This window comes from Toxorhynchites rutilus, chromosome 3, assembly GCF_029784135.1.
Source record: "Toxorhynchites rutilus septentrionalis strain SRP chromosome 3, ASM2978413v1, whole genome shotgun sequence".
Lineage (NCBI taxonomy): Eukaryota > Metazoa > Arthropoda > Insecta > Diptera > Culicidae > Toxorhynchites > Toxorhynchites rutilus.
Genome location: NC_073746.1, coordinates 83,068,066 through 83,094,519, shown reverse-complemented (window position 1 = coordinate 83,094,519; position 26,454 = coordinate 83,068,066). Strand labels below are relative to the sequence as shown.

The 26,454-nt window shown below is 38.3% G+C and overlaps 1 protein-coding gene across 3 annotated transcripts in view; it reads left to right on the top strand.

The window, feature by feature from the left end:
* Window positions 1–26,454, top strand: part of LOC129774072 (uncharacterized) — a 95,806-nt gene that overhangs the window by 27,312 nt on the left and 42,040 nt on the right. For all 3 annotated transcript variants that reach the window (XR_008742714.1, XM_055777768.1, XM_055777769.1), the window contains exons 2-5: window positions 13,686–13,923; window positions 14,021–14,147; window positions 22,219–22,371; window positions 24,178–24,351. Coding sequence is in view for 2 of the 3 variants with exons in the window: in XM_055777768.1 (XP_055633743.1) it covers window positions 13,723–13,923; window positions 14,021–14,147; window positions 22,219–22,371; window positions 24,178–24,351 (655 nt within the window). In the remaining variant the exon portion in view is untranslated. The remainder of the gene's footprint in view (window positions 1–13,685; window positions 13,924–14,020; window positions 14,148–22,218; window positions 22,372–24,177; window positions 24,352–26,454) is intronic.

The following is a 26,454-nucleotide window of genomic DNA, read 5'->3' as shown; positions in this document are numbered from 1 at the left end:
TTGTTGTAGTGGACGGAATACCCCCCAACAAAACAAAATTGTGTGAAGATCTCTTCAGCGCTTTCTCATTCATGTCTGCAGATTATACACGATGGAATGCAAAAAGCACACAACAAAAAAAACAGATTTGTTGTAGTGGACGGAATGTTGTAGTGGACGGAAAAAAATAGCTGATTTTGATAGCTTTATTAACGAAGCGCTTCAAAGCTGAAAGTTTAACATCTGTCAGAAACTATGTGAATAAAGAATATGTACTACATACAATTCAGTTTCCTTCCGGTTACATAAAGTCCAACTAACAACGTAATATATCCAATAGATTTCGCTGTGCTAATCCAATTCGCCTTAGCTGAAATCTATTGTACAATCCATTAAGTCTGCTACTGATATTAATTTGAATCTCTCCAAACCTATTTCTTATATATCAATGGGCTATTTGAATATTCGCTTTAATATTCTTTTAATCAATGTAAATTTCTGTCGCATTCAATGGTTATTCTAAGCATCCGTAGTAAACACCGCCATAAAAACAATTACCAGGGGCATTTTGCGGTGGCAACAAGATTTTTAGGAAAATTAAACTCCAAATCTCAAAAAAAAAAACTCCATTTAGCAAAAGAAAAAAAACACGTTTATTCCTTTTTCAAGCATAAAAATAATAAATTTTGTGCTTAAATCGTTATTCACATGGTATGACATGAGAAAATCCACTACCAGAAGAATATTTTATTGTGTATTTGCATTGATTTAGCATTGAGCGCCTTGAGCGCTCAACGTAGAGTGTTGAGCGTTGATGTTGCATTTGTTTCCGTTTCTATTTCTGTTTCCGTTTGTGCATGCGTTGTTTTGCAACCGCCATTCCGCTCTAACACTTTCACCCATTTTCACCCATTACCTGATAATGTGTATAATTGGGGTGTATTTAATTTCCGGCCGATTGGGAATAGATTCGCTGCAAAAAAAAAACAAGTTCGGCTCAGGACTATCCATTTTTGAAGGTGTCGAAAAGAAGACTTCTGTTTTTCCTTTTCAGTATGAAACATAGTTAAAGAGTTATAGTATTCAATTCAATGCCGCAGTCGCCAAAAAACGAGAATTTTATGTTAAGAATAGCGGTTGCAATTTAGGTTGCCGGGTCATGGCCACCTTCCCCTTCTAAATGTAAGTTATGAATATCATTAAGGATCTTTTTTCAATTGAATATACGGGGATGAGAAAAAACACATCTAATAATTTATCAAACACTGCATCGCCCACCGAATCATTTTTAAACACATCACATTCACTAACACATGCGTCACAAAAATCACTATATTTTGAAGGAGTAAGTGTTCTCCACTCGACATATATTTAAAGCGCAACAATACTAGCAGATTTTAAGAGAAACTATACTCCACACGCTAAAGCTGTGTTTTTCCAACAGTCGAAAGTTTTCTTTAAATTGTTTTTAACAACGATTTTGACTGACGAAGTTGTATACAGGCAAACCTGTTTTTGTACGGACCCTTTTCGCGTGATTCCTCGTTTATGCGACTCTTTTTGTGCGATTTTATTAAAAGATCGGATCTTGAATCACACAAACTAATCGCACAAATAATAATATCGCACCTAAACAATCACACAAAAATCAACCGCACAAAAACAAGTTTTCCTGTATGAACGGATATATCAACGTGAACAGTTTTTTTTTTCTATGTTTTGTTTCTATTGTTTTCAATGTTGAATTAAATTGTTTAAACAGTTTTGAGCGAATATATTTTTTATGTTTTTTTTTTATTTTTCTATTTATATTCATCTCTATTATGTCTGTCATGATCTTGGTGATGATGGACTATTTTTTATTTTTCGTTGTTTTTATTTGACTAAAAAAAGTAGTCCACAAAAGTTTGAGCGTATCGCGCAACGTTGCCAATGTTCCAGTTTGAACTGGATTCTTCCAGATTTTTTCTCTAACCAGACAGATGACTAAAAGCTTCCCGTTTTTTTAATATCGTCCAGTTTTATCCAGTTTTTTTTAAATGTGTGCTCTAGTTTTACACATTTCATCCATATACATATATATAAATGGATTCTGTCTGTCTGTCTGATTCTTATGGACTCGGAAACTACCGAACCTATCGACATGAAAATTGGTATGTAGGGGTTTTTGGGACCGGGGAAGGTTTTCGTGATAGTTTGAGACCCCTCCCCCCTCTCTAAGGGGGTGCTGCCATACAAATGAAGCACAAATTTCTGCATTACTATTTCTATAACGGCATGACACCCCTCCCTCCTCTGGAATGGAGAGGGGATCCCATAAAAATATTACACATTCGGAATTCGGAAAATAAGTTCCCATATGTTCTACAATTACATAGTGACAAGTGCTGTTAGTCCATTTGATGTTTGCGCTAGCGAAATTAATCTTTGTTCGAAAATGGAAATGGATTTTAATGTGATGAAACGCACTCCTATATCTTCTTCTATCTATACCAATAAAAAAGTATCGCCGAATGTGTTGATAATGTGATTATCTATCATATGTTCTGTATGAAACGGTACATTCCATGTAACGGAGAAACATGTGATTTGCAAGTAGTTGAAAAATCTTGAACGAGAATTGGGTCTGAAAATAATCTGATATTATAATGATGAGTTTTGTTAGAAAAACGAGGAATTTTGTAGTAAAAGGTAAATTCAACGGGGTCGATTAGAAGACCAATCAATGAACAGTTTTGCGATTGGACACATGAACTTGCTTATAGTAAGAAAACGTGAATGTTTGCAGATATTGATAACATAAAAAAAAATTTGGGGCGGGACGAAGTTTGCCGGGTCAGCTAGTATAAAATAAATTTAAATTAATGATAGATATTATCTCTGCCTCCACCTTCCTTTTTCAGTCGTGTTTCATCTACCTCATGGACTTCTACGACAGGCGAGGTTGTAATTTGGTGGGAAGAAATTCGTTCAATTCGTCAGTGTTTTGTCTAAAATGAAAAACACGAAGAGCTTTCCTGAATGCTGGAAACTCATTAAACTACTTCAAAAACAGGGTATCACTTAATTTTTATCTTATTTAACAACCTACCCAAGAAGCAACGTGCTACGCCGTCTTTCAATTTACATAAAAATCAGATGCTCTAGGTCCTCCAAACCATTCTGAAATTCAGATCAATTGATCTACCATTTCATCCACGACTGGTACAATGTTCATGGCAAGAAAAAAATTGCCAAAATAGTTCCTAGATCCCGGGTTTTATGCTGGCTTTGAGTTTACATAAACATCGGAGGTTGTAGATCCTCCAAATCATTCTGAGGTTCAGAAGGTCATAGAGTAAATTAGTTCGGTTGACTTTAATTGATATGAATATAAAACCCAAGTAACCTTGCTTTCGTTTACATCAATTGAATATTAGTTTCTCATGGCCACTCAAAGGATTTTTAGTCCTAAACATCATTAATTTTACGCAGAATCTAAATTCCCCTAAAGAGCCAATAAAATGCATAAAAATGCAAATTGCATAAAATGCATATGCATCATAGTTTATGTTGCAAGGATGCATTCTATGCATATTTTGTCAAAAATACTTTCTCGAGCAAGAGAAAATATTTAAGGAAACCTAAGTGTTGATTGTGATACCAAAATATGATAAAACGCTCAATTCAGAAATATTAATATCTGCTATGTTATAACATGGTACTTCCTATTCAAAAATTATCCCAGAGATCTAATACATAGAAATAGTGCATGGAGACGTCAGTATGACAATTTTGCGTGGTTTGTTTCAGCTTCCTTTCGGTGCTATTTCCTCATGCCCCTATTCAAATGTAAACGAATGGGAGCTGAAACAAACCACGCAGAAACGTCTAACCGAAGGTAAGGTTAGGTACCGTGCATTGATTTATTGACTTCTTTTATTCTACTTATTCATGAGTGGGGAAAATGTGCAACGAAAATGGTCATAACAAACGCTACACAAAATGTCAAAATTTACGTTAAATGAAAAAGGACAGAAGATAGATGTTAAATTCGATGCAGAGATCTAGAACCAGAAAAAAAATATTTTTAATAAATATAATTTTTTTCCCAGTTTTCCTCCATTTTTTTAAGAGCAATCTTCCAGTTTTTTGAAAAATATTATTGGCAACAGTCTCTCTCTCTCTCTTTCTCTTTCTCTCCGTTTGTTCCATTTCATTTGCTGGACAGATAAACGATGACAGAGACTGAAATTATTCCTCTCGCGAGCGATAAACTTCTACGCTTCGATTTTTAAAAACAGCATTGCAAATGTTCCAGTTTAAACTGGATTCTTCCATTTTTTTCTTCGAATCATGTCAAATCCTAAAATCTTCCAGATTTTTTAAAATTTTATCCAGTTTTATCCAGTTTTTTATATGTGTACTTTAGTTTCATCCATTTCAAGTAAAATAAATTCACAATGAATAAATATTATCCCTTCTTCACCCTTCCAATTTTGAAGGGTCCCAATTTTGATTAATACTAATTTATACTAATTTATTCTTACCCAAAATGGTTCGTAAAGCCATCGACTAGCAGGATAAAATACTTAAGGATACCTCATTTTGATCTTGATACTTGGTTTGCCTTGATACCAGGTTTGGCCTGATATAAGATGTGAAGTACCAAAGAGAAAGACCAAAAACATGGAGAGTAATAGCTGTTCAATATCATAGTTTTATTTTATTCAACACCAAAGTAATTTTTGATCAGTATTGTTTTGGCATTGAATGTGCTCATTACAGTATAATATTATACCAACCTTATAAACATTTATTCAAGAAATAGACCACTGCATAAACCATTGCATGAAAGCGTCAGTTTGACAGTTTTGCGCGATTTGTTTCAGCTTCCATTCGTTGCAATTTCAACATGTTCTTATAGCGAATTCGTTTTTGTCTAGTTTCAACCAAGGCGTTGTACTATAGGTGGACCGCAATGTCAAAATTGCTGTTCGGCCATTGCTCGTGAAAAAACAAATTTGTTTACAAAACAAGTCGTATCTTTTGGTGACAAATGCATTCGTTGGCAAAATAGCTGCTCGCGCTTTATTGTCGAATCATAACAGTGCTCGAGTGGAGTACCCTGAATGAAAGCGGGTAGAGGCTTTCATCATCGGAAAACCAAGGATTGGTTTTTATTTTGTCGGGTAAGCTTTTACCGACGACTGTGTGTAGTGGTGTCGTAAGCACATTCTCACCACCAACCAGCTTTCAGCGCGCTCCCGTTCATCTGCACTGGAGTGCGTTCATAGGTGAATAAGATTAAATATACTCAGAGAAAATATTTATTAATTATAAGTTTTTTTGTTTTGTTTTTGTGAATTATTTCATTGTGAAATATTGTTCAAAAAACAAAAAATACTTAGAATATAAGTGCAAATTTTAAAATGGCAGAGAGTAAGGGACCTTCGGATATGGAGGTCTCTGACTCCAGTTCCCTCCTAAGTGATAAAAAAAGTCACTCAAACGCGTACCAAATACGGAAGATACTTCTTCTGGGGACGAGTCAGCTAACCCTACCAAGCCTCCCTCCAAAAAACTAGCAAATCTCCCATCTGCCCTTAACGATCCCACTTTACCTTCAACCTCGTCTTCTCCCTCTGTTCTCCTCGCTCCTTCTCAACCTTCACCTTCCCACCCTACTGTCCCTGATCCCTCTCAATCCCCGTCCTCGCCTTCCTCCCTTGTTATTCCCACCCCGCGTGTGAAGGTCTATCCAGAAGATGCGCCCGGAATTGGTCCCTGGGTTGTTTTCTTCAGGCCTAAGCCTAATGGAAAAGCGTTGAGAGTCATGCAGATCGCGAAAGATCTGGCAAGGTATACCTCCGTTTCGGAAATTTCGAAGGTTAGACCAAACAAATTACGAGTTGTCGTGACTGACCGGAAAGACGCAAACAAGATTGTTGTCGATCAGCATTTTACAATTGAGTATCGGGTTTACATTCCCTCTCACATAGTCGAAATTGAGGGTGTGATAACCGAAACGGGCTTGACGTGCGAATACATTACGAGTGAAGGTACTGGCCGTTTTAAAAAACTGCCCTCGACGACTGTTAAGATCTTGGGTTGCCGCCAGCTCGGAACAGTCTCCCATGAAGGAAATGACACTAAATTTACGCCGTCCAACTCGTTTCGAGTCACCTTCGCTGGTTCAGCTCTACCTGACTACGTGATGGTAGATAAATTGAGGTTAGCCGTGCGACTTTTTATTCCAAGGCCAATGACTTGTCTAAAGTGCAAGTCAGTTGGTCACACGGCTGCTTATTGTGCCAATAAAGAACGATGTGCCACTTGCGGAGAACAACATGAGGGGAAATCCTGCAGTGCGACTGAGCATAAGTGTCCATATTGCGGGGGATCCCCACACGTGCTCTCAGAATGTGAAACATACAAGATTCGCTGGGAGAAACAGAAGCGCTCTTTGAGGGAACGCTCTAAACGCACTTTCGCAGAAATTTTGAAGGGCGCTTCTCCACTGGCTCAAGAACAACAACCAATCAATACACACAATGTCTTCGCTACGTTGCCAGTTGACGAAATGGAAGCGGATACAGCTAACGGGGGCACGCCGTTTATTTCTCAAGGGAATCCCCGGCGCAAAAATGTGACCACTCCCAAAGTTCAAGGACAAGTCCCTCCGGTGATACCCCCTGTTAGCTTGCCTAAAAAATCGAGTGCAGCGGATAAGCAAAATCAGGTCCCTCCTGGCCTCCGTGGTAATAGTTCACCTTCGAACAACCCAGCACTCGAGGGGACATCAAAAACCCCAACTGTCCCTGTTTTTCCGTCCAGTTCAACTTTCCAATCGGGATTTATAAAGTTGTCTGACCTTGTGGATCAAATCTTCACGTGTTTTAATGTTTCCGACTCCATCAGAACCATTGTCACCGCAATGCTTCCAGTACTAAAGACAATTTTGCAGCAATTGATGCAAACATGGCCCCTCCTTGCAATGATTATCTCTCTTGATGTCTAATTTAAATAGAGAGGTCGGAGATATCACTGTTTTACAGTGGAATTGTCGTAGTCTTATCCCTAAATTGGATACATTCAAATTTCTAATTCATAAACTCAATTGTGATGTTTTTGCTCTGTCCGAAACCTGGCTCTCTTCTCAAAATGATCTCTCTTTCCACGATTTTAATATAATACGCTTGGACCGCGATGACAGATACGGAGGGGTACTATTGGGGATCAATAAGTGTCACTCATTTTTTAGAATTGACCTTCCACCTATTGGAGGGATCGAAGCTGTTGCTTGTCAGGCAAACATCAGAGGCAAAGACCTCTGTATAGTCAGCTTGTATTGGCCTCCGAGAGCTGCGGTTAGCCGCAAGCAACTTGTTGACATGTGCTCACTCCTTCCTGAGCCACGATTAATCTTGGGAGACTTCAACTCTCACGGAACTGCCTGGGGGGAACAGTACGACGACAATCGTTCATCGTTGATATATGACCTTTGTAACAGCTTCAATATGACCGTTTTGAACACTGGGGAAACAACACGTGTACCTAAACCTCCTGCTAACCCAAGTGCTCTTGACCTCTCGCTTTGCTCAAATTCACTATCGTTAGATTGCGAGTGGAATGTAATCCAGGACCCCAACGGTAGTGATCACTTGCCAATCAAAATTTCCATCACCATTGGGTCGAATTCTTCTGAATATATAAACATGGCATATGACCTCACAAGACACATTGACTGGAAAAAATATGCGGACGCGATTACTCTAGCCATCAATTCCAGAGATGGTTTACCTCCATTGGAGGAGTATAGCTTCCTTTCTCGTTTGATCAATGACAGCGCGGTTCGCGCTCAAACGAAACCCATCCCAGGTTCCACTCTTCGCCGAAGGCCTCCCAATCCATGGTGGGATAGCCAATGTTCCAAGCTTTATCAGGATAAATCGAACGCATTCAAAGCTTTTCGGAAACGTGGAACCATTGAAAATTTTCAGTCGTATTTGGACCTTGAAAATCAATTTAAAAACTTGATCAAAGGAAAAAAACTTATTGGCGAAATTTCGTGGAAGGTTTGTCACGAGAAACGTCAATGAAAAAATTATGGAAAGTGGCTCGAAACATGAGAAATCGCTCTTCAACGAATGAGAGCGAAGAATATTCACATCGATGGATTTCTAATTTTGCACGGAAAGTTTGTCCCGATTCCGCTCCCGTGCAAAAAATTGTTCGAGTTATACCACAAGATAGGTGCGATCTTGATTCCGGATTTTCGATGGTAGAATTCTCTCTTGCTCTCCTTTCTTGTAACAATTCGGCTCCGGGAACGGATAGAATTAAGTTCAACTTGTTGAAAAACCTCCCTGATGTGGCGAAACATCGCTTGTTGAATTTATTCAATCGGTTTCTGGAACATAATATTGTTCCGGATGATTGGAGACAAGTACGAGTTATAGCTATTCAAAAACCCGGAAAACCCGCGTCCGACTTCAATTCGTACCGCCCAATAGCAATGCTGTCTTGTATACGGAAATTGTTGGAGAAAATTATCTTGTTTCGCCTTGATCGATGGGTTGAAACGAATGGCCTACTCTCAGATACACAATATGGGTTCCGCAGGGGCAAGGGGACGAATGATTGTCTTGCGTTGCTTTCTTCAGAAATTCAAATGGCTTACGCCGAAAAAAAACAAATGGCTTCAGTATTCTTGGACATAAAGGGGGTGTTTGATTCTGTTTCAAAAGAGGTTTTGTCAGACAAATTACACTCTCGGGGTCTGCCGCCTCTATTGAATAATATGTTATATAACTTGCTTTGTGAGAAACATTTGAACTTTTCTCACGGAGATTCGGCAGTAAGTCGGGTCTCTTACATGGGCCTCCCCCAGGGCTCATGTTTAAGCCCCCTTTTGTACAACTTCTATGTGAGCGACATTGACAATTGCCTTACACAAAATTGCAGCCTAAGACAACTTGCAGATGATGGAGTGGTGTCTGTCGTAGGATCAAACGAATCCGACCTGCAAGAACCCTTACAAGATACATTGAACAATTTTTCAACCTGGGCCATTGGGCTAGGGATCGAATTCTCCACGGAGAAAACAGAGATGGTGGTTTTTTCTAGGAAGCATAAACCAGCAAAACCAAAGCTTCAACTTTTGGGTAAACCGATCACTCATGCTATGTCATTCAAGTATCTTGGGGTCTGGTTCGACTCCAAATGCACTTGGGGGGCCCATATTAGGTATCTGAGTAAAAAATGCCAACAAAGAATAAACTTTCTCCGTACAATTACCGGCACATGGTGGGGAGCCCATCCCGAAGATCTTTTAATGTTGTATAGAACAACTATTCTCTCAGTGATGGAGTATGGCAGTTTCTGTTTTCAATCAGCTGCCAAAACACACTTCATTAAACTCGAGCGAATTCAGTATCTTTGTCTCCGTATTGCTCTGGGATGTATGCCCTCAACGCATACCATGAGTCTCGAGGTTTTGGCAGGCGTACTCCCACTAAAAGATCGCTTCAATTTATTATCTCTTCGGTTCCTCATCCGGTGTAAGGTTATGAACCCATTGGTGATCGGAAATTTTGAACAGCTGATCGAGCTAAATTTTCAATCTGGGTTCATGAGTCTATATCATGAATTCATCTCCATGCAGGTTGATTCTTCTTCGTATATTCCCAACCGTGTTTGTTTTCCTGACTACATCAATTCCTCTGTGCATTTTGATCTGTCCATGAAGCAGGATATCCATGGAACATCAGATTATCTTCGATCGAGGATCGTTCCAACGATCTTCGATGCAAAGTATGGGGATATCAATTGTGATAATATGTACTTTACTGATGGGTCCTCTATGAATGATTCCACAGGATTTGGAGTGTTCAACGAATTTTTTAGCACCTCCCACAGTCTTCAGAATCCTTGCTCAGTGTATATTGCTGAATTGGCAGCGATACACTGGGCGCTGGACAGCGTCGCCTCACGGCCTGTTGAACACTATTACATTGTAACGGATAGTCTTAGCTCTGTCGAAGCTATCCGTTCAGTGAGGCCGGAAAAGCACTCGCCGTACTTCCTTGAGAGAATACGAGAAATTTTGAGTGCTTTATCCAGACGCTGTTATGTCATTACCTTTGTCTGGGTCCCTTCACATTGCTCAATTCCGGGTAATGAGAAGGCTGACTCATTAGCAAAGGTAGGTGCAATTGAAGGCGATATTTATCAGCGTCAAATCGCATTCAATGAATTTTATTCTTTAGTCCGCAAAAATACCATAGTTAACTGGCAACGCAAATGGAACGAAGATGAATTGGGCCGGTGGCTCTACTCGATTATCCCTAAGGTTAGCCTCAAACCATGGTTCAAAAGTCTGGACTTGAGTCGGGACTTTATTCGCACCTTCTCCCGACTCATGTCCAATCACTGTTCGTTAGATGCGCTACTCTTTCGTATTAATCTTGCCGACAACAATCTTTGTGTTTGTGGCCAAGGTTACCACGACATCGAGCACGTTGTTTGGTCGTGCGAGCTGTATCTTGTCGCCAGATCGAATTTAGAAGACACCCTTCGGGCCCGAGGAAGGCAGCCCATGGTGCCGGTGAGAGACGTGTTGGCTCGGTTAGACCTTGATTACATGTCCCAAATATATGTATTCCTTAAAGCTATCGATCTTCGTGTGTGATTGTCCTTATACCCTTAGTTTTTCCTTTTCCTTTTCCTTTGTGAGAGATCGGATCCCTTCTTAAGAATAAGATGAAATGTAAATACATATTAGATATATGATAGGTTTAAGAATTGAGTGTGATGAGTGTGATTGAGTGTGTGAGTGTGAACATTGTCAATGTATCCTCATAAACCCTCCTTTTCCTGAAGAAAATATGTCACCCTTCTAAACTCGAGTCGACCGCGAGTAATCGGTTTCCTATATTATTAACATTAGAATTAAGGAAAAATGTATATATACTAGTAACAATACAGTAAGGAGTTTGGCTCCTTTAAACCTATGTAACTGAGCCTGTAAAAATAAACGATTTAAATAAAAAAAATTAAAAAAATAACAGTGCAGAAGGATGTTTTAGTATATCTTTTCGCCTCTCTTTCCAAGCAAAATGTACTTCTGTTTGGCTCCCATCGGCGGGGAAAAGAGTACTATCAGCTTACGGCGATGGTGACAAAAAAAATAACGCTGATTGTGGCTCCACTGATTTCGCTCAGGGAGGAGGAGAATGCTGTGCATATACCGGGAAGGAGATCCGGAAAGGGCCGTTACAATTAATTGGCTAGAGCAATAGGAGGTTGTGCACTATATTCCACGAATATATATTTGCTTATTATTGCAATTATTTTCCTTAGCGAGTTGCGACATTGAAATCATAACCACACATCCAAACAAAAAGTAAATAATTCTGAAAGTTACGTCTCGCTACTCGTCTCACGTCATGTCCTGAAAGTGTCAAGAACGAAACACCTATAGTTCAGCATCTTGGTTTCAACCTAGGTTCGTACGAGTTCCAGCCTAACTACTGTCAAAACGTTTTTTATGCACTCAGTTAGGTTCAGCCCGAAAGCTGTTGGGTTCGCACTGAGATGATCTACGGGTTCGCACTCAGGTTCACCAATACAACTATACTGAACTATCAAGTTCCGAGCGTTGTTTTGGAGAATCTAAAAATAAAGACTATGAAAATGGAAAGTCTTCTGCTTTTCCTTTGTATTATTGGAATCGGAATCCAATTCGGATTCTGATTTTGAAGATTAAACTCGCGTAGACGGCTATAAGACAGTATTCTAGTCCGTATTTTCTTTTTCAAACGGCCGCAATTTTGTCAAAAAAAGATGTTTTTGATTTGTCCGAGGATCATGCGATAGCGGCATCTTCACTGATTTAGAATCTGTTTGATTTTTTCGTTTCAGATAACCAGAAGGGTTGGCATCGTGTACGCCATGGCACAATCTTTTTTTTAATCCCCTCTCTTCATCAGCTCTTAACTATTCTAGTTATGAATATACTTTTTCCGTTCAATTTTCGTTTCATTGTTCAAAGATAGATCAACAAATAATGATGTAATGGGTGGAGGCGATCTGGCGTAGTGGTAACATTCATACCTCTCACGCTAAAGGTTACGAGTTCAATTCTCACTCCCGACATTCTTCCAAAAATGGAAGCAAAGTGACGAACCAGCCAAATGTGTTTGAAAGTCACTAAAATACAGATAAAAAAAAAATTATGTAATGGATTTTAAAAATATTCTTTGTTTTATTTTTAAGGAGCACGAAAAACGTCCGAGTTTATATCAATCTATTTAATTTAAAATAAGTCGGTGTTCGTGTCCGTTTTGAACAGTCGGTATCAGGTTGGATGCATTTTAGTCTGCATCAAGTTTATATTCCAAAAAAGAAATTTTAAACCGTGAATATAGATCGTGTACCGAAAAACTAATTTCTGGGGGAACGTGATCGTTCGAAATTATTTAAATAAAAATATCAATTGTGTGCGGGACAAATTTGGCCGGGTCAGCTAATAAATTTATAATTTTCTTCATTGCGATAAATGCATAGAAATTTTCTCAATCATTTGATGCAAACACTTCTGCTATCTTTCAAGAAATACAAAATTGGAGTTATAAGTATTCAAAATCATTCACTGTTAGTTACATGCTTAGATTTTATATCTTCATTCTACACCCTATAAGACGCGAATGATAATATCGTCAAAGCGTCTATAATGAAAAAAATTTCTACACCCTATGCTTCCTGTAAAACGTAGTCCTAGGTAACAACAAAAATGACCCAAGTAATACCGCGTAGAAAAAGAGGAGTTCCTCGCGGAACGCATGCCATCTAAGAATAACAAGAATTAGAAGAAATATCGTTGGGGAACAACGTACCGCACTATTGTCTACCTCCCCCAAAACGAATGACTATACAATTTCCTACCTTAACTCCTCTAGATTAGGGCAGTTCAGTTCCAAATTAGCTTCAATGGTGCAAAAGATGCATGCTGCCAACAATGAAATAACCTCTAATGAATCTATTTACTTACACATTTCATTTCCACCCTATGGATGCCTCCCCATAAAAAAATGCCTTACCCATCGATCCAGATTTCAACCTTTGCCACACAAATCATTCTGGCCGCATCCGGTGGCCTCAAATTACATCGGACGATTAAAAAAGGTGTCATTCATGCGGACATTCGTTGGTTTTCCCCCCATTTGCGGTGTGTGCCTCGTTGATGGGAGGCCACTATTTTCACATAACTCCTCACTGCAGGAGATAGTAATAGCTTCCCTTACCACATTTTATGTTGTGTATACACACACACATGTGGGTGGTAAAGGAAACACCGAACTTTTTGTCTCATTCCTGGAATTAATTAATTATTCAGTAGAGAAAGCGACCCGGGAAGAAAACAAAACATAACAGTCACGAAGTAAAAAAGGTGTTTACACTTGATTTCCGACATGTAAATATCAAACGAGTTTTTGCAAATGTTAAATAGTATGATTGTTTCCTGAAATAAGATAAATATTTTGTAGAACTTGAAATAACAAATGCGATTGGAACATGCATTACAGAGCTCTTCATAAAATCTTCACATGTAATTGACCCAACAACTTCCTACCCCACCTCAAACTGTTAAAATTGCGATGCAATAAATATCCTTAATAACAAATGCGGAAAACACAAAATTGAACTTGTTACTCTCTTTCCAGCTGAAGCGATTAAACCAATCAACCACCGCACGCCAAAATGCACGCGGTCGGGATTCACTCGGCGCTGGCCATCAAGCGGCAGCGGAAGCGGCGGGATAACCAGCGCAAGGCTCGTGAGCGGCGCTTTAGCATACAGAGCTCCGAGAGTGGCGATACGCACTCGCCCCATGGCTCGACACGCCGGAAGTTCCACCCGCACAAGGTGCACATCACCGAGAACAATAATCTAGATACGAAAGTGAGTATCAATTTTCCGGAAAATGGGGTGCACCGGGGCTATGATTGACGGATTAATTTAACTGATGTGTCTTTCCTTTCTCCTGGCGCTCAATTAGGTAGTCACAAGCGTTGGTATGCTACACATAGGAGTCGTATTCGTAGTCTTCGGAATCTTTTTACTAGGGGCTGGATTTTTTCCAGATAATTTATCAAATCAACCATCCCAGTCGTGGCATCTGCTGGGTAAGTGTATTTCTCTGTTTTATGTGAAATAAGAAGGCGGCTAAGTTACTTTTTCTTTTCAATCTCTAAACCAGAAGATCCATTCCTATGAAAAAAAATTGGTTTCCCGAGCTGTACATATTGGAAGATGATAAAATAGTTCTTGTAGCTTGTAGCCCAAACATTAAAAAGATTTTTATTAATATTTCCGAGTAAAAGGGTATGACTGTATTCAAGTCTTAAGTTGAATAGTATACTATCAATTTCGTTAGTGTAATCGACTTCGAGAGGATTATAAATACAAACAAGGAGAATTTTACCGAAACTTCCAGTGCCAAATATTTAGAATGTGATGAGCATACTCCACCTCCTAACTATCCATTGAAATCTTCGTAGTTTCTCTCCGGGATTGACCCGAACCAACGAACTATAAGTCAATCCCTGTTCAAATCTTTGTAGGGGTATGAAGTGGAACTATCACCATCATCAAAATTTTTTTGTGATTTAACACTAGTTATACCAATTTGTCTCAAATTCCGGACATTTAAGCATCTATGGTCATTATACAGTGTCTTATTACTCAGAATGGTTTGAGATATAAAAGATTTTAATATGAAATTTAGTTTTTGAGAAAGATTTTTTTTATTTTTGTTAACACGTTGAGCTCAACGTCGGTCCTTAGGGGCCGACATTGAGTTATTTGGTAGGAAAGCGCTGATTGGCTGGGACCAGACTTCCTGTGCGCGCTTTATTTTCGAGAGACGAGTATCGATTTTCTCTTCCTCACAACCCTTCCATGTAGCGTTGCCAATGTTCCAGTTTAAACTGGATTCTTCCAGTTTTTTTTCTCTCGATCAAGTCAAACAGTTAAATCCTGAAATCTTTTTTTGAAAGTTTTTTGAAATATCATCTAGTTTTATCCAGTTTTTTATATGTTTTTAGTGGTATTCCAAATTATTCTAAATTTCAGAAGAGCATAGAGTCAATGTGTTCCATTGACTTTGATTGATATGAACATAAAACCCAAGTAATCTTATTTCCGTTTACATCAATGGCATATTAGTTTCTCATGGTCTCCCATAGGATTTCAGTTCTAAATAGCATTAACATTACGCATGATCTAAACTCTCCTATTTGATGCATGATAGAACCGCTTTCAAATGTTAACGAGTGGGAACTGAAACCAACCACGCAAAAGCGACAAACCGAAGATCGATTTTTCTTGCTCTACATTATTCGTGCGATAGCAACGAATATGGTCAAAAGGAACACTACAGAAATCAAAATTCGCGTTAGAAGAAAAATACCAGAAGGTTGAAGTTAGATTTCGTGACCCCAGGCACCTCAATTAATCTGGGCATGACATGACATGAAGGATCACATGACGGACACGAATCAATAACAACGATGTTTTTGAAGTTTTACTAAAAAAAACGTATTTACTAGATGTTCTAGAAAAAAAGTTCCTCAAATATTGTCTCACAGTAATGTTCGAGTAGTGAGAAACGGCATTTCGATCTGCTCGAATGATATGATTAATTAATTGTTCATTTCGCCGTTTAATGAACTACATATAAATACTACACGACGTTTCGAAGGAAATTCTATTTCTCAATCATTGGAATAAACAAAAAAATAATTTTAAAGCAGATCTTTTTAAAATAAAACGGTTTAACATGATCCAGTTTTCTTCCAGTTTTTTAAAGAGCAATCTTCCACTTTTTTGGAAAATATTATTGGCAAACCTGCTTCCATGTGCAAGCGATGAGATCGAGCTTTAGCACGTGAGCTTGGAATTGGCTCTTTCTATTTTCTTTCGTAAAATATTGAGAGGTTTTTAGACTTCCCGTGCGCGCGCTGCTAAATTTCGAAGGACGAGTATTGATTTCTCCTCCTGACAAACACGAGCCTGGGTTCAGCTCCTTCTCTTCTTGATGTGCTCAAGAATACCTCGTTGCACCTCAACATGAGTGATGCACATGTGTTGGTGCTCGCGAGACTTTCTCGTCTGCTTGCCTCAAAGTGACATTTGGTGCTGTCGGGGGAAGTTGTGCTTCTGGTGTTAAAATTTTAATCTTCGTAATATGGCACGTAGAACAATTAGTGATGAAGAACTGTTTCACATAAATATCGCTGCTAAAGTCATCCAATCAATTCATTCATGTGTTGCACACAGCTTGTTGCACAGCTGTGTGAGATGTGAGGCTGAATGGGACAAAGCACATTGTCTCTTCTACGTGCTGTGCGAGATCTCAGAAGGTCTAACCAATTGTCACTTTGAGGCAGGTACACGAGAAAGTCTCGCGAGCACTAATGCACGAGCACCTCTTTGTGCACACAATACATATGCATCGTTCGCATCGAAACGCGACGAGGCATTTCCTGAACACATCACAAAATTTTACATAAGAGAAGAGAAAGAGCCAATCCCAAGCTTGCGTGCTAAAGCCCGGTCTCATCGCTTGCACATGGAAGGGCTGTGAGGAAGAGAAAATCGATACTCGTCTCTCGGAACTTCAGCGCCCACAGGAAGTCTGCTCGCTCGGCTGCCTTCTACCTCGCTCATTTGTTGCAGACAGCTCCTAATGACTTTGTGAGATGCGAGACTGGATAACGAGAAACACACTGTCTCTTTTGTCTTTTTTGAAATCTCGGAAAGTCTAGCTGGGACTGACAGTTACAAAATAATAAAATAAAAATATATACGGTTTACTTTCTGATGTTTTTCAAAATGTGACTACTTTCTAGTCATTTCATTTGTACCAAATATTCTTGCTGACTATTTTCTATTTATACAATAAGTATCTTTGGGAACTGGGACCAACACTGATATTGTGCAAACGCTCTTAATGCGCGCTGAATGGAAAGCGCAGCCAGAAAATGTTAATGTTTAATGTTTCATTTATTCTTAAATTTTTCATTTATTCTCTAACAACATTTCCAAACATCATATACTTTCTGGATTTTGGGTTGAGATTTTTTGAAAAAAAGTTCAAAGTTTCTGCATACGCCCTTATAAAAAATCTGTCGTAATTAAAGTTGGTCATATGATAATAAAAATTGTGATTTGGGTAGCTTTCATCATTTGTACCAAATTTCAATATAATCGAAGAGGTTCGCGTCAAAATTAGCTGTTTTTTGGCTGATTTGGAGTGGAATTGCTCATAAGTCATATTTGGAATCTAAAACTTTTTTTTAAGCTGTATATAATAGAGTCCAATTTTGTAGCTAATCGAATCATATATAATTGAGTCAATATATAAACGAGTCCGACCTGTGACTGCAGGAACCCAGTTTTGCTATTGTGGTTTTAGTTGACCTGACTGAGATATCAATTTTATTTTCATTGGTTTGTGCATTAGACCTACGTTTTGCAAGAAAAATTTTTTTGTTAACATTTGTTGACAAATGGTCCTTTTATATTGTTGCTCCAGAATTGGATTGTCCTTGTACCCCAATTTCTTAACTATTGCTATATTTGCCTAAAAATAGTGTGTACAAATACTTCTGTTCGGAATTTGAATCATACGTAGAAATTTGATTCAAATTCCGTACACTCCTATTCAACTCATTTTCACGAAGATTTCTGCATAAAAGATCTACTTTTTTAATTATTTATAGTAGATTCTGGCCTTTTTAGCACTTAACATGAAAACAGCAAACAAAATAGTTGAAACAACTACAAAAACTGAAAAATTAACGATGCTCTTTTCTATGGAATATTATCATTTTATCATTGGTTTTGACTGTCACTTTTTTGCAAATGTTTCATATTACATATTATAGGCTGTATCGATACCTGTAGATGATGTTAAAATGAAGCCTATACCATATAGAATAGAGGTGGTCAAACATTTTGGTCATTATTAGGAGATAAATTAAATACGAAACTATAAAACAAATTTAATTTTTTTAATGTACTGTAATGTCGATCGCAGTAATAACAAAATTACACGTATTGTCGTTTGAATTACTTCCCTTGATACCATGTAATCTGGATCTGGATCCCAGCGACAGTTATTTGTTTACAAAACTCTAGAGTTGTTGTTCCATCAATCGCCCTACGGAATTTTAGTTTACGTGTTACCTAACAAACAATCATTAGCTGCTACTCAACTAGTCAGTTGAATAATGATCCAACAATAACATTTTAAATAAAAATAACAAAGCTTCATGAATGATGGTTTTCGAAGTTTTCAAAGCGAAGTTATCTCAAAACATTTATTTTGGATTACTTTTCGAAACCTTAAGCCTAATGCAAAATAGTTTTCAGTTTTTCTAATTTGTCGTATCTAATATGATGGCATGAAGGAAACATTTTTGAACAATGTTAATGTTATTTCTTCTTGGTTAGGCCTAATGTTATTTCTTCTTGGTCTAGTCGATATGGTCGAACAACTGATTGAATAAAAATCAAATAACTTACAATCTGAATTGAAAAAAAAGACACTATCTGAGATCAGCTGGCGGGCCCCTAGGAATTGTTACGCGGGTTACTGGTAGACCGCGGACCACCCTTTGGCCACGCATGGTATAGAAAGTCAGGGTTATTATTATCCAATTATTTATAACATAAAAGTGTAGTAAATTTACATTTAAAATGGAGTGTTCGGAATTTGAGACAATACGGTACTGTCTATTTGAGTAAATGTATTTCTACCGAACACGACATAAATAAAGAATAAAAGTAAACCCTAAATAAATATTTAGCACATTTTTTCATATCTTTATTCATTACTATAATGAGCTCAAAAATAACAAAAAAAAGTGCCATCCGCCCATACTGTTACAGCATTAACTCAAGCGAGTGGGGAATTTGTGTAAAATGTATATGCCGTAGAATTATAATAGCAAAATAAGAGAAACTTAGCAAATAAGCACGCATTAACCCTTTAGAAGGCGTTAGCAGCTGTGATGCATCATATATACCATGCATATACGGTCAAATATATATGCAATCTTATGTTTTATACAATTTTAAGAGCGCCAAAATTTACCATTATCTCAAAAAAAAATCACTGTCAAAAAACCGACAAAATGAACTCAGACGGAAAAACGACCGAAAACTCAAATTTTAACGCCTGCGACACTAGTAAATGAAGTCTGATTGAGCTAATATTTTGTACTGGGTATTTTATCGTGTAAATCAACATTTCGCCCGAAGTTCCATATGAAAAATCGAGATAACTATTTTAATTTGGCCTCAAATTCCGAAAAAAAACCATGTTCCAGAGTGTCGATTTTTGACAAAAAAATTTTTTGAGATGACACTAGATCTCGACGTTTCATGCAATTTTGAGAAATTTGGCATCAAAAACAAATTTCGAAAACACCATTTTCATGTACTCAAAAACTTAAGCTCCGCCGTTTCACGAGAATGCACCAAACGAGAATATTAAGAGATATATTTAACGACTTTCATTCATTTCATTTTTCAAGGCAAGCTGAATGAAGTTTAAAGTCCCCTTTTTGAATGGCACTAACGTTCCCAGAGAAACTTCGCCTTCTCGACATAGTATTACATGCGTTACTTTTATTAGTACCTAGTTATGATTTTTTATTCCTTGATGTAATTCTGAGTAGCAAGCTCGGGTGTGGCCACGGAGCAAGTCAGATGAAATTTCTTTGGCGAAAAACATGTACACGGGCTTAAGGGGGGACCCCTGTCTGGAAGGTAGGAAAATAATGAATTTTCGTGATTTTTTTTCGGATGTTAGGAATGAAGTGAGGTGTTATATTTTGTTTATTGTTTGAGATATATTTGAAAATGTTTTATTTTCATTTTTTTAGTGCAGGAATAATGATTATTACGCTGTTGACAGCTGGATGCGTAGATGCTGTCTGAAAATCGATACCTTGCGTGTGGTAACTATTCAGAAGCACCGGGGCATCATAGAACAAATTCCAATGAATATTTAGAAACTTTAGGACAATACCTAACGCATTACATAAATGTTTTTAAAAATTCGAAAAAGTGCCAAAATGGCGGCCATTTTTCTTAATAATGAGTTATTTTTCATGAGAAATCGCTGTTTATAAGCTCATAAAAAATCGAAAAAAACGAGATATTAATAAACGGCTATGTAACGCTTTAGATAATCTATTTTTACATACTGATAAAAAATTTCAGCCAAATCGGTCGATTAGATCCTGAGATATCTATACCACCACTTGAGAAAACATGGTCTCGAGAAAAACGCGTTCAAAAATACGTACAGGAATACTATATCCCTTGAGGTAACTTCATACTTTTGGGTGTAACTTTCCAAGGAAATCAAATATCGAAAAATCCTTTTAGGACAACATTTCTAAGGGCATAAGCTTCCCAAAAATGCAAAAAACAAAATTCGATGTTTTCAATTTTCAAGGCCGGGGCCCCCCTTAAAATCTCTATACTCCAAAGAAGAAAAAATAGAAAAAAAAAGAAAGAAGATGGCATAATATTTGCCAGGCAGCTCTGCTTCCGTGCGGATCGTTTACACCCAAATATTTTCCTTCTGAAACTAGGCATGCTTACACATTTCAGAAGAGGAATGCGACATATAACCAGTTTATATATTGTTGTCTCGAGGGTAATTCAGTTAAATCAATTATTTGCGCCGTATTTTGCACCGTATTTTACACTGCACTTGAATCTGTTTTGCTTTCTCTGTCGAGTTATTTTTTTTTCATACAAACGTATACGGTTGGTATGGAGGCGCGTTGTTGTTTTTGTATAAAATGAAGCGGTGTTTAGTATCTTCTTCTTCTTAAATGGCGCTAACGTTCCTAGGGAAACTTCACCGTCTCAACGGAGTATTACTTGCCGAGATTTCTATGCCAAATAACACGCCTTGAATGCATTCTGAGTAGCAAGCTCTAGAATACGCGTGACCACAGTGCAACGGAGGAGGAAATTTCTTTGACGAAAAATTCCCCCGACCAGAACGGGAATCGAACCCGAACCCCCGGCCTGTTAGGTTTGACGCTAACCACTCGACCACGGGAGCACACAGTATCTGAATCCTGCGCTGTGTTAATTCGGCGCTCTCGCGTTTATGCATTTGGTACTCTCCTAACCAAGAGAGAATACGTGTTTGTTATGAGCGCGCACTTATGAAAATTAAACTCATGTGCAGCACAGCGTATTTTTTCTGAACGCTGGTTAAGTTGTTAACATAGGAATTGAATACAGTCTTTTCAAAGTCCTGCGTCAACAACCGAATCGTGTCTGCTAGTGTCTGCCAGAAATTGCCAGAATATCATAACATACCGCTGATAACAACGCGAAATTATCAGCATTGTGCTCAAAATGTACAAAGTTCCAAAACACGGCTTTCTGGGCCAAAAATGACGAACTGAAAGTCTTCCACTTATGACTCACCATCACACACCATCATTTTTACTATCGTCTCAATTCCTCTAAAATGAGCGGAAAGCTGTCAAGGATCCCTATGATTTTCGCATGAATTGAGAGGCATACTCCTAAATTAACGAACTCAACTGACTCATTTGAACGTTTTCGAAACGAGCTGTTGATAAATAAATTATTGTTTCCAATAAAATTAGACAGAAAGGATCAAATTTCTAGCCGTAACAAAGCACCACAACTAATCTCCAAAGTTGAAATGCGACAGAAAGGTCTAATTTTGAACTATTTCCAAGCAATAAGAAGATCAATTCAGATGTTTTGCCAAAAATTACCAAAATTGGTGGGAGTAATCAACCGGGTTTGGCTGCAATTTATGCATTGCAAATGAACTTCAAACGTTTCCAGCAGTACAATCTCGTATTATAAGTTAATTTTAAATATTTTTTCATACTGAAAAAACAAAAAAAAATTGTAATCTCATAGTACCATTCCTGATTATTCATTTTGATTTAATGAATCACTTACCGTTTTGGCATTACTTTCAGTCGTCTATTTTTTGACTAGGAGTTTTTTTCGCCACGGCGTCAGATAACAATCACTTTTCAACGCATACGTTTTAACATCCTAACAGACTTAAACAATATTTTACAGTGGCATCGCAATGCATTCCTATATTATGTAATCGATTAAAAACCCTAATGATACCCTTTTTTCCATCTACACAACTCAACCCATATACAGGAAAAGGATCCTGGTGGAACGAACTGATATGCACGGGGCTGTTCGCCGTCGGCCTTGGCATCTTTCTCATCATATTGAACTGTGTGATAAGCAATCGAGAGGAACAGGACCTCGAAAGCTACGTCCAGCGGCAGCTGACGCGATCCAGATCCGGTAAGTTTATTGTTGCCTTTCATCTCGATTCCCTCCACTGCGTTACTTAACGATTTCTGGACACGTCCACCTCGCACAACGGGCAAATTGTACGTATAAGGGAGGAGATCTATAAATTATCGAACGTGGGCTTTTTGTAGTCTATTTTACCGCCGCCACCGGTTGACATGTTGGAGAGGGTTGAGCGGCTAGCCGTATACAAATTGGATCAGGCGTGCAATATACGTCCCCCGTAATGGCGGACACGATATACTACATGGGAGTGAAATCTGCCACAGCGGAGCCCATGCAAAGCCATTTAGCCTTTTTTTTATTGGAATAGAGTCTCTGTCTAATAGATTGCCCGTCGGATCCCGTCTTGGTAAACGCTAAATTATTGATCCTTTCAAACAGAGCCGTCTGGCGAGAAGGATATTATTTTTCATCACATTAATTTTGCAATGTCGATAAAACGGAACCGGGCTTGCCGCGAGTGGTTTAGGGATTAAACCTTGACTTCGAGCCAATCCAACCAAGTGAATCCGCTATAGTTGTGGTGAAACGTGAATAAATGTTTCTATTTTTGGAAGGATCCAGAGGATTCATTTTGCGGTGCGCTATTTGCATTTTTCGGCGAGTTGAAAGGATTTCGGAGAATTGCGGTTAAATAATGATTGCTTTTAGGTTTGTTTTCTTCGGTAAAAAAATATATTGCACATCGTAATAGATTTTATGTGTCGAATCTGTTTCTCATAAGATATCCTTATAAATTAATGTAAGTTTCACTTCTTTTCCAGTCATTCCATAGACTTTATTATTACACACCAATCATTTTCGGCTACATCTGCTTGAGAAGAGGTCGATTCCATCATAGAGCTTCTTCTATTTCCGATTCGAAATAAGATCGAGGGAAGCACTAGAATTTATGTGTCGGCAAGTCAAGCGCCCACAAGGCCATACGAATAGATTCGATCCCTTCTCTCCGAAGGGTTGAGATATCATATCGGCTTTTCAATGAACCCATAACAGGGCGGGTAGGAATCCGTTTGTCATCCCCGGGCGCTTGCCGTGCCGGGAGCTTATTAATATATTTTCACTTGGACGCCCCACAGCAGACGACTAGATTTTTTATCTCACAGATGAGATCCTTCATTAAAGAATTTGTGAGAGTGTGACCCCGTTTATGTAAAGAGAATTATATTGTGTGCTTTTTCATTATATAATGAACAACTGTAAGTATATTGTGTTGAAGCCAACTCGTTGAAAAATTTATCAGAATATTTCTTGACTTGCTTCCCTGCCTAACCTTTACACATAAACGACATTTCGAGGCATATATGATTTGCATCCGCCTAACGATGTTTAACCAGTAAATATTAGCGCAATACCAAAAATATGCTAATTGATTACTTTTCAGTTGGCTCCACGGGGGTTTATTGTGAAATGCTTGCAGCTCTCGGATAAAATTTGAAGCAAACAAAAACTTCTTCACATCTCAGACGACATATGGTGTTTTTCCCAACACATTATAATGATCAATTTTTCATAAGATTGTATATATAAGAAATTGCAATAGTAATTAATTGTATAGAATAATCCCAAGATCCGAATGAACTAGATTCAGCTAGCAAGAATCGAATTGCAGTATTTTGGTGACAGCACAAGAGAACATTGCCGTGAAATATATAACAATCAACCAAACGAACCATCATATCGACATTTAAATTTATGCTAATAGAAGCCGTTCGTTAGTGATGATATTTAGCGTATAATATAGCATCACTCTTTCTTCTCTCTCTCTCTCTCTGTTTCTGTTCCGGAATAAAGGACATCGATTGGAGCGTGATGTCGAGACTGGTGGCCTTACGACACGCCATCATCGCAAGGCTATGCAAATACAGAAAGGCGCCGCCGAGAGAGGTCTGGACGATCTGTCCAACTCTAACATCCTGATAACACCAACCAGCAGTGAAGTGGTGACTCCGACAACCCCCTCAGGAGGTATGCCCGCTCAGTTTTCCATCCTTGCTCGAGTCTTTATGTTGTATGATACTTTTACATATCTACATGTATGTGCGTTTCATTTAAAAAAAATATATTGGGAGAAAACTTTCCCTCGTGTAGATTATTGAGAAACTTCATCCACACATTTTTCGCATAAACGTTTTAGTTCTATCAGAGAGTTTCAATTTATACTCACTTTATACTGGAATTGGTTCATACTCTCATTTTGCTTATGCTTCGTCTGTTATTCTTTGTTTAATCGTTGATTTGTTTGAACATCTTGCGAATAGTGAACTCAAAGTTTTGAATATTTTCCACCCTTAGAGTAGAGTACTCATTTAGTGATAAACATGATTCCAATAGAACACACAAGAGCCATATCGTCTCTGGGGGGAATCGATATTTATGTCTGTGGGACAGGAGCCTAAGAGCTCTTGTAGCCTCTTAACTTTTTTCTGAAGAGATAATAAAGAAGCGTTTTTATAGCACATTGTTTATTCCTCTTCGAACATGCATTTGCGCTTACACTTGTCTTGTCTTGTATTTCAATGAAACTGAAAATCGAAGTTCGTACACTTTAGGATGATTTTGATTGTCCATTTGTTATTCTGAGAATATAACTAATTTCAGCTATTAGCGTAAAATAAATAGCTTCAAATATTTTCTACGCCAGTTTTCTACGAAAGAAAATACTTTGTATGACCAATGGAATAAAACACATTTGGTATTCGATATTAGTGTTTATCGTTTTCGAACGGCCCCCATTAACATAACGAATGATTGTTGGTACGCATGGTAAAACTGCTTTTGAAAACTGCGATACTGCGTATCGCGAATAGTTTCAATGCTTCAGAAGTGAAGACTTTAATATTGAAGACAACTAACATCTCGTGATTCACCAAACGTAACAGGAAGCGACAAACTCATTAGGTGCAACTCGACTAGCCACTTCACATGATTTGCGAGTTTTAAGAGTGATCAAGAAGCATGAGAACTGGTTTCCATACGAAATTAAGCCAAGAGTCTGCGAGCAAAAAACTTATCGTCAAAAACGGAAGGGGTTCTTCCAGCGGATTGTTACTGAGGATGAAAAGTTAATATACACTCTGTCCAACTTCTATAAGACCAGGTGATGATCTGGCTGCATTGTGCCGTAGTAAACAAACAATGCTTCAACTTATATTCTAGTGTATATGTATTGGTGACTACCATGCAATGCATGATTTTCATAAGCACTGAGCGTAAACCAAAGGTTTTGTATTTTTCAAATGTCAAGTTTCTATAAGACCAGTTACATTTCCCGTTGTTTTAGTTGTTTTGATGAATTAAATCTGGAAAATGCCAAAGGGAAAAGTGCTCACGGAGAGAAAAGAAAGACAAATCGATGCATCCATGCGTCCATCCAAGAAAATGTTGGTGTCAGAGAAATTTCTCGTCGGATTGGACGATCCCATCAAGTAGTGCTCAATTATTTGACGAATCCTCAAGAATACGGTAAGAAGGAGAGAGCTCCACGTAAATCGAAGCTCTCTGACTGGAATAAGCGGGAAACAGCTAGAACCTTCGAATACCTCAAAATCCATAATCCATAATATACCATAACGAAAAGTTCTTCAATGTATAGGTTATCTTCACTGACGAAAAAAAAAGTTCAATTAGGATGGTCCTGATGGTTTCAACGGCACTAACGTTCCTAGAGGAACTTCGCCGTCTCAACGTAGTATTACTTGTGTCATTTTTATTAGTACTTAGTTGAGATTTCTATGCCAAATAACACGCCTTGAATGCATTCTGAGTGGCAAGATCTAGGAAACGCGTGATCACAGTGCAAGTCGGAAGAAATTTCTTTGACGAAAAATTCCCCCGATCAGAACGGGAATCGAACCCGAACACCCGGCATGTTAGTTATGGCGCTAACCACTCGGCCACGGGAGCACGGGTACTGGCGTGATTTACGGGAGAAGGAATAGTTTTTTTCAACCAGGAATTTTGATAGAGGCTCGTGCATGGTTCGGGCGGAATTCTGTGCAACCGGAAAGCTCAAGATAGCTTTCACATCACTCAAGGATTACATACATGTTCTGGAATCCTCTCTCCTAC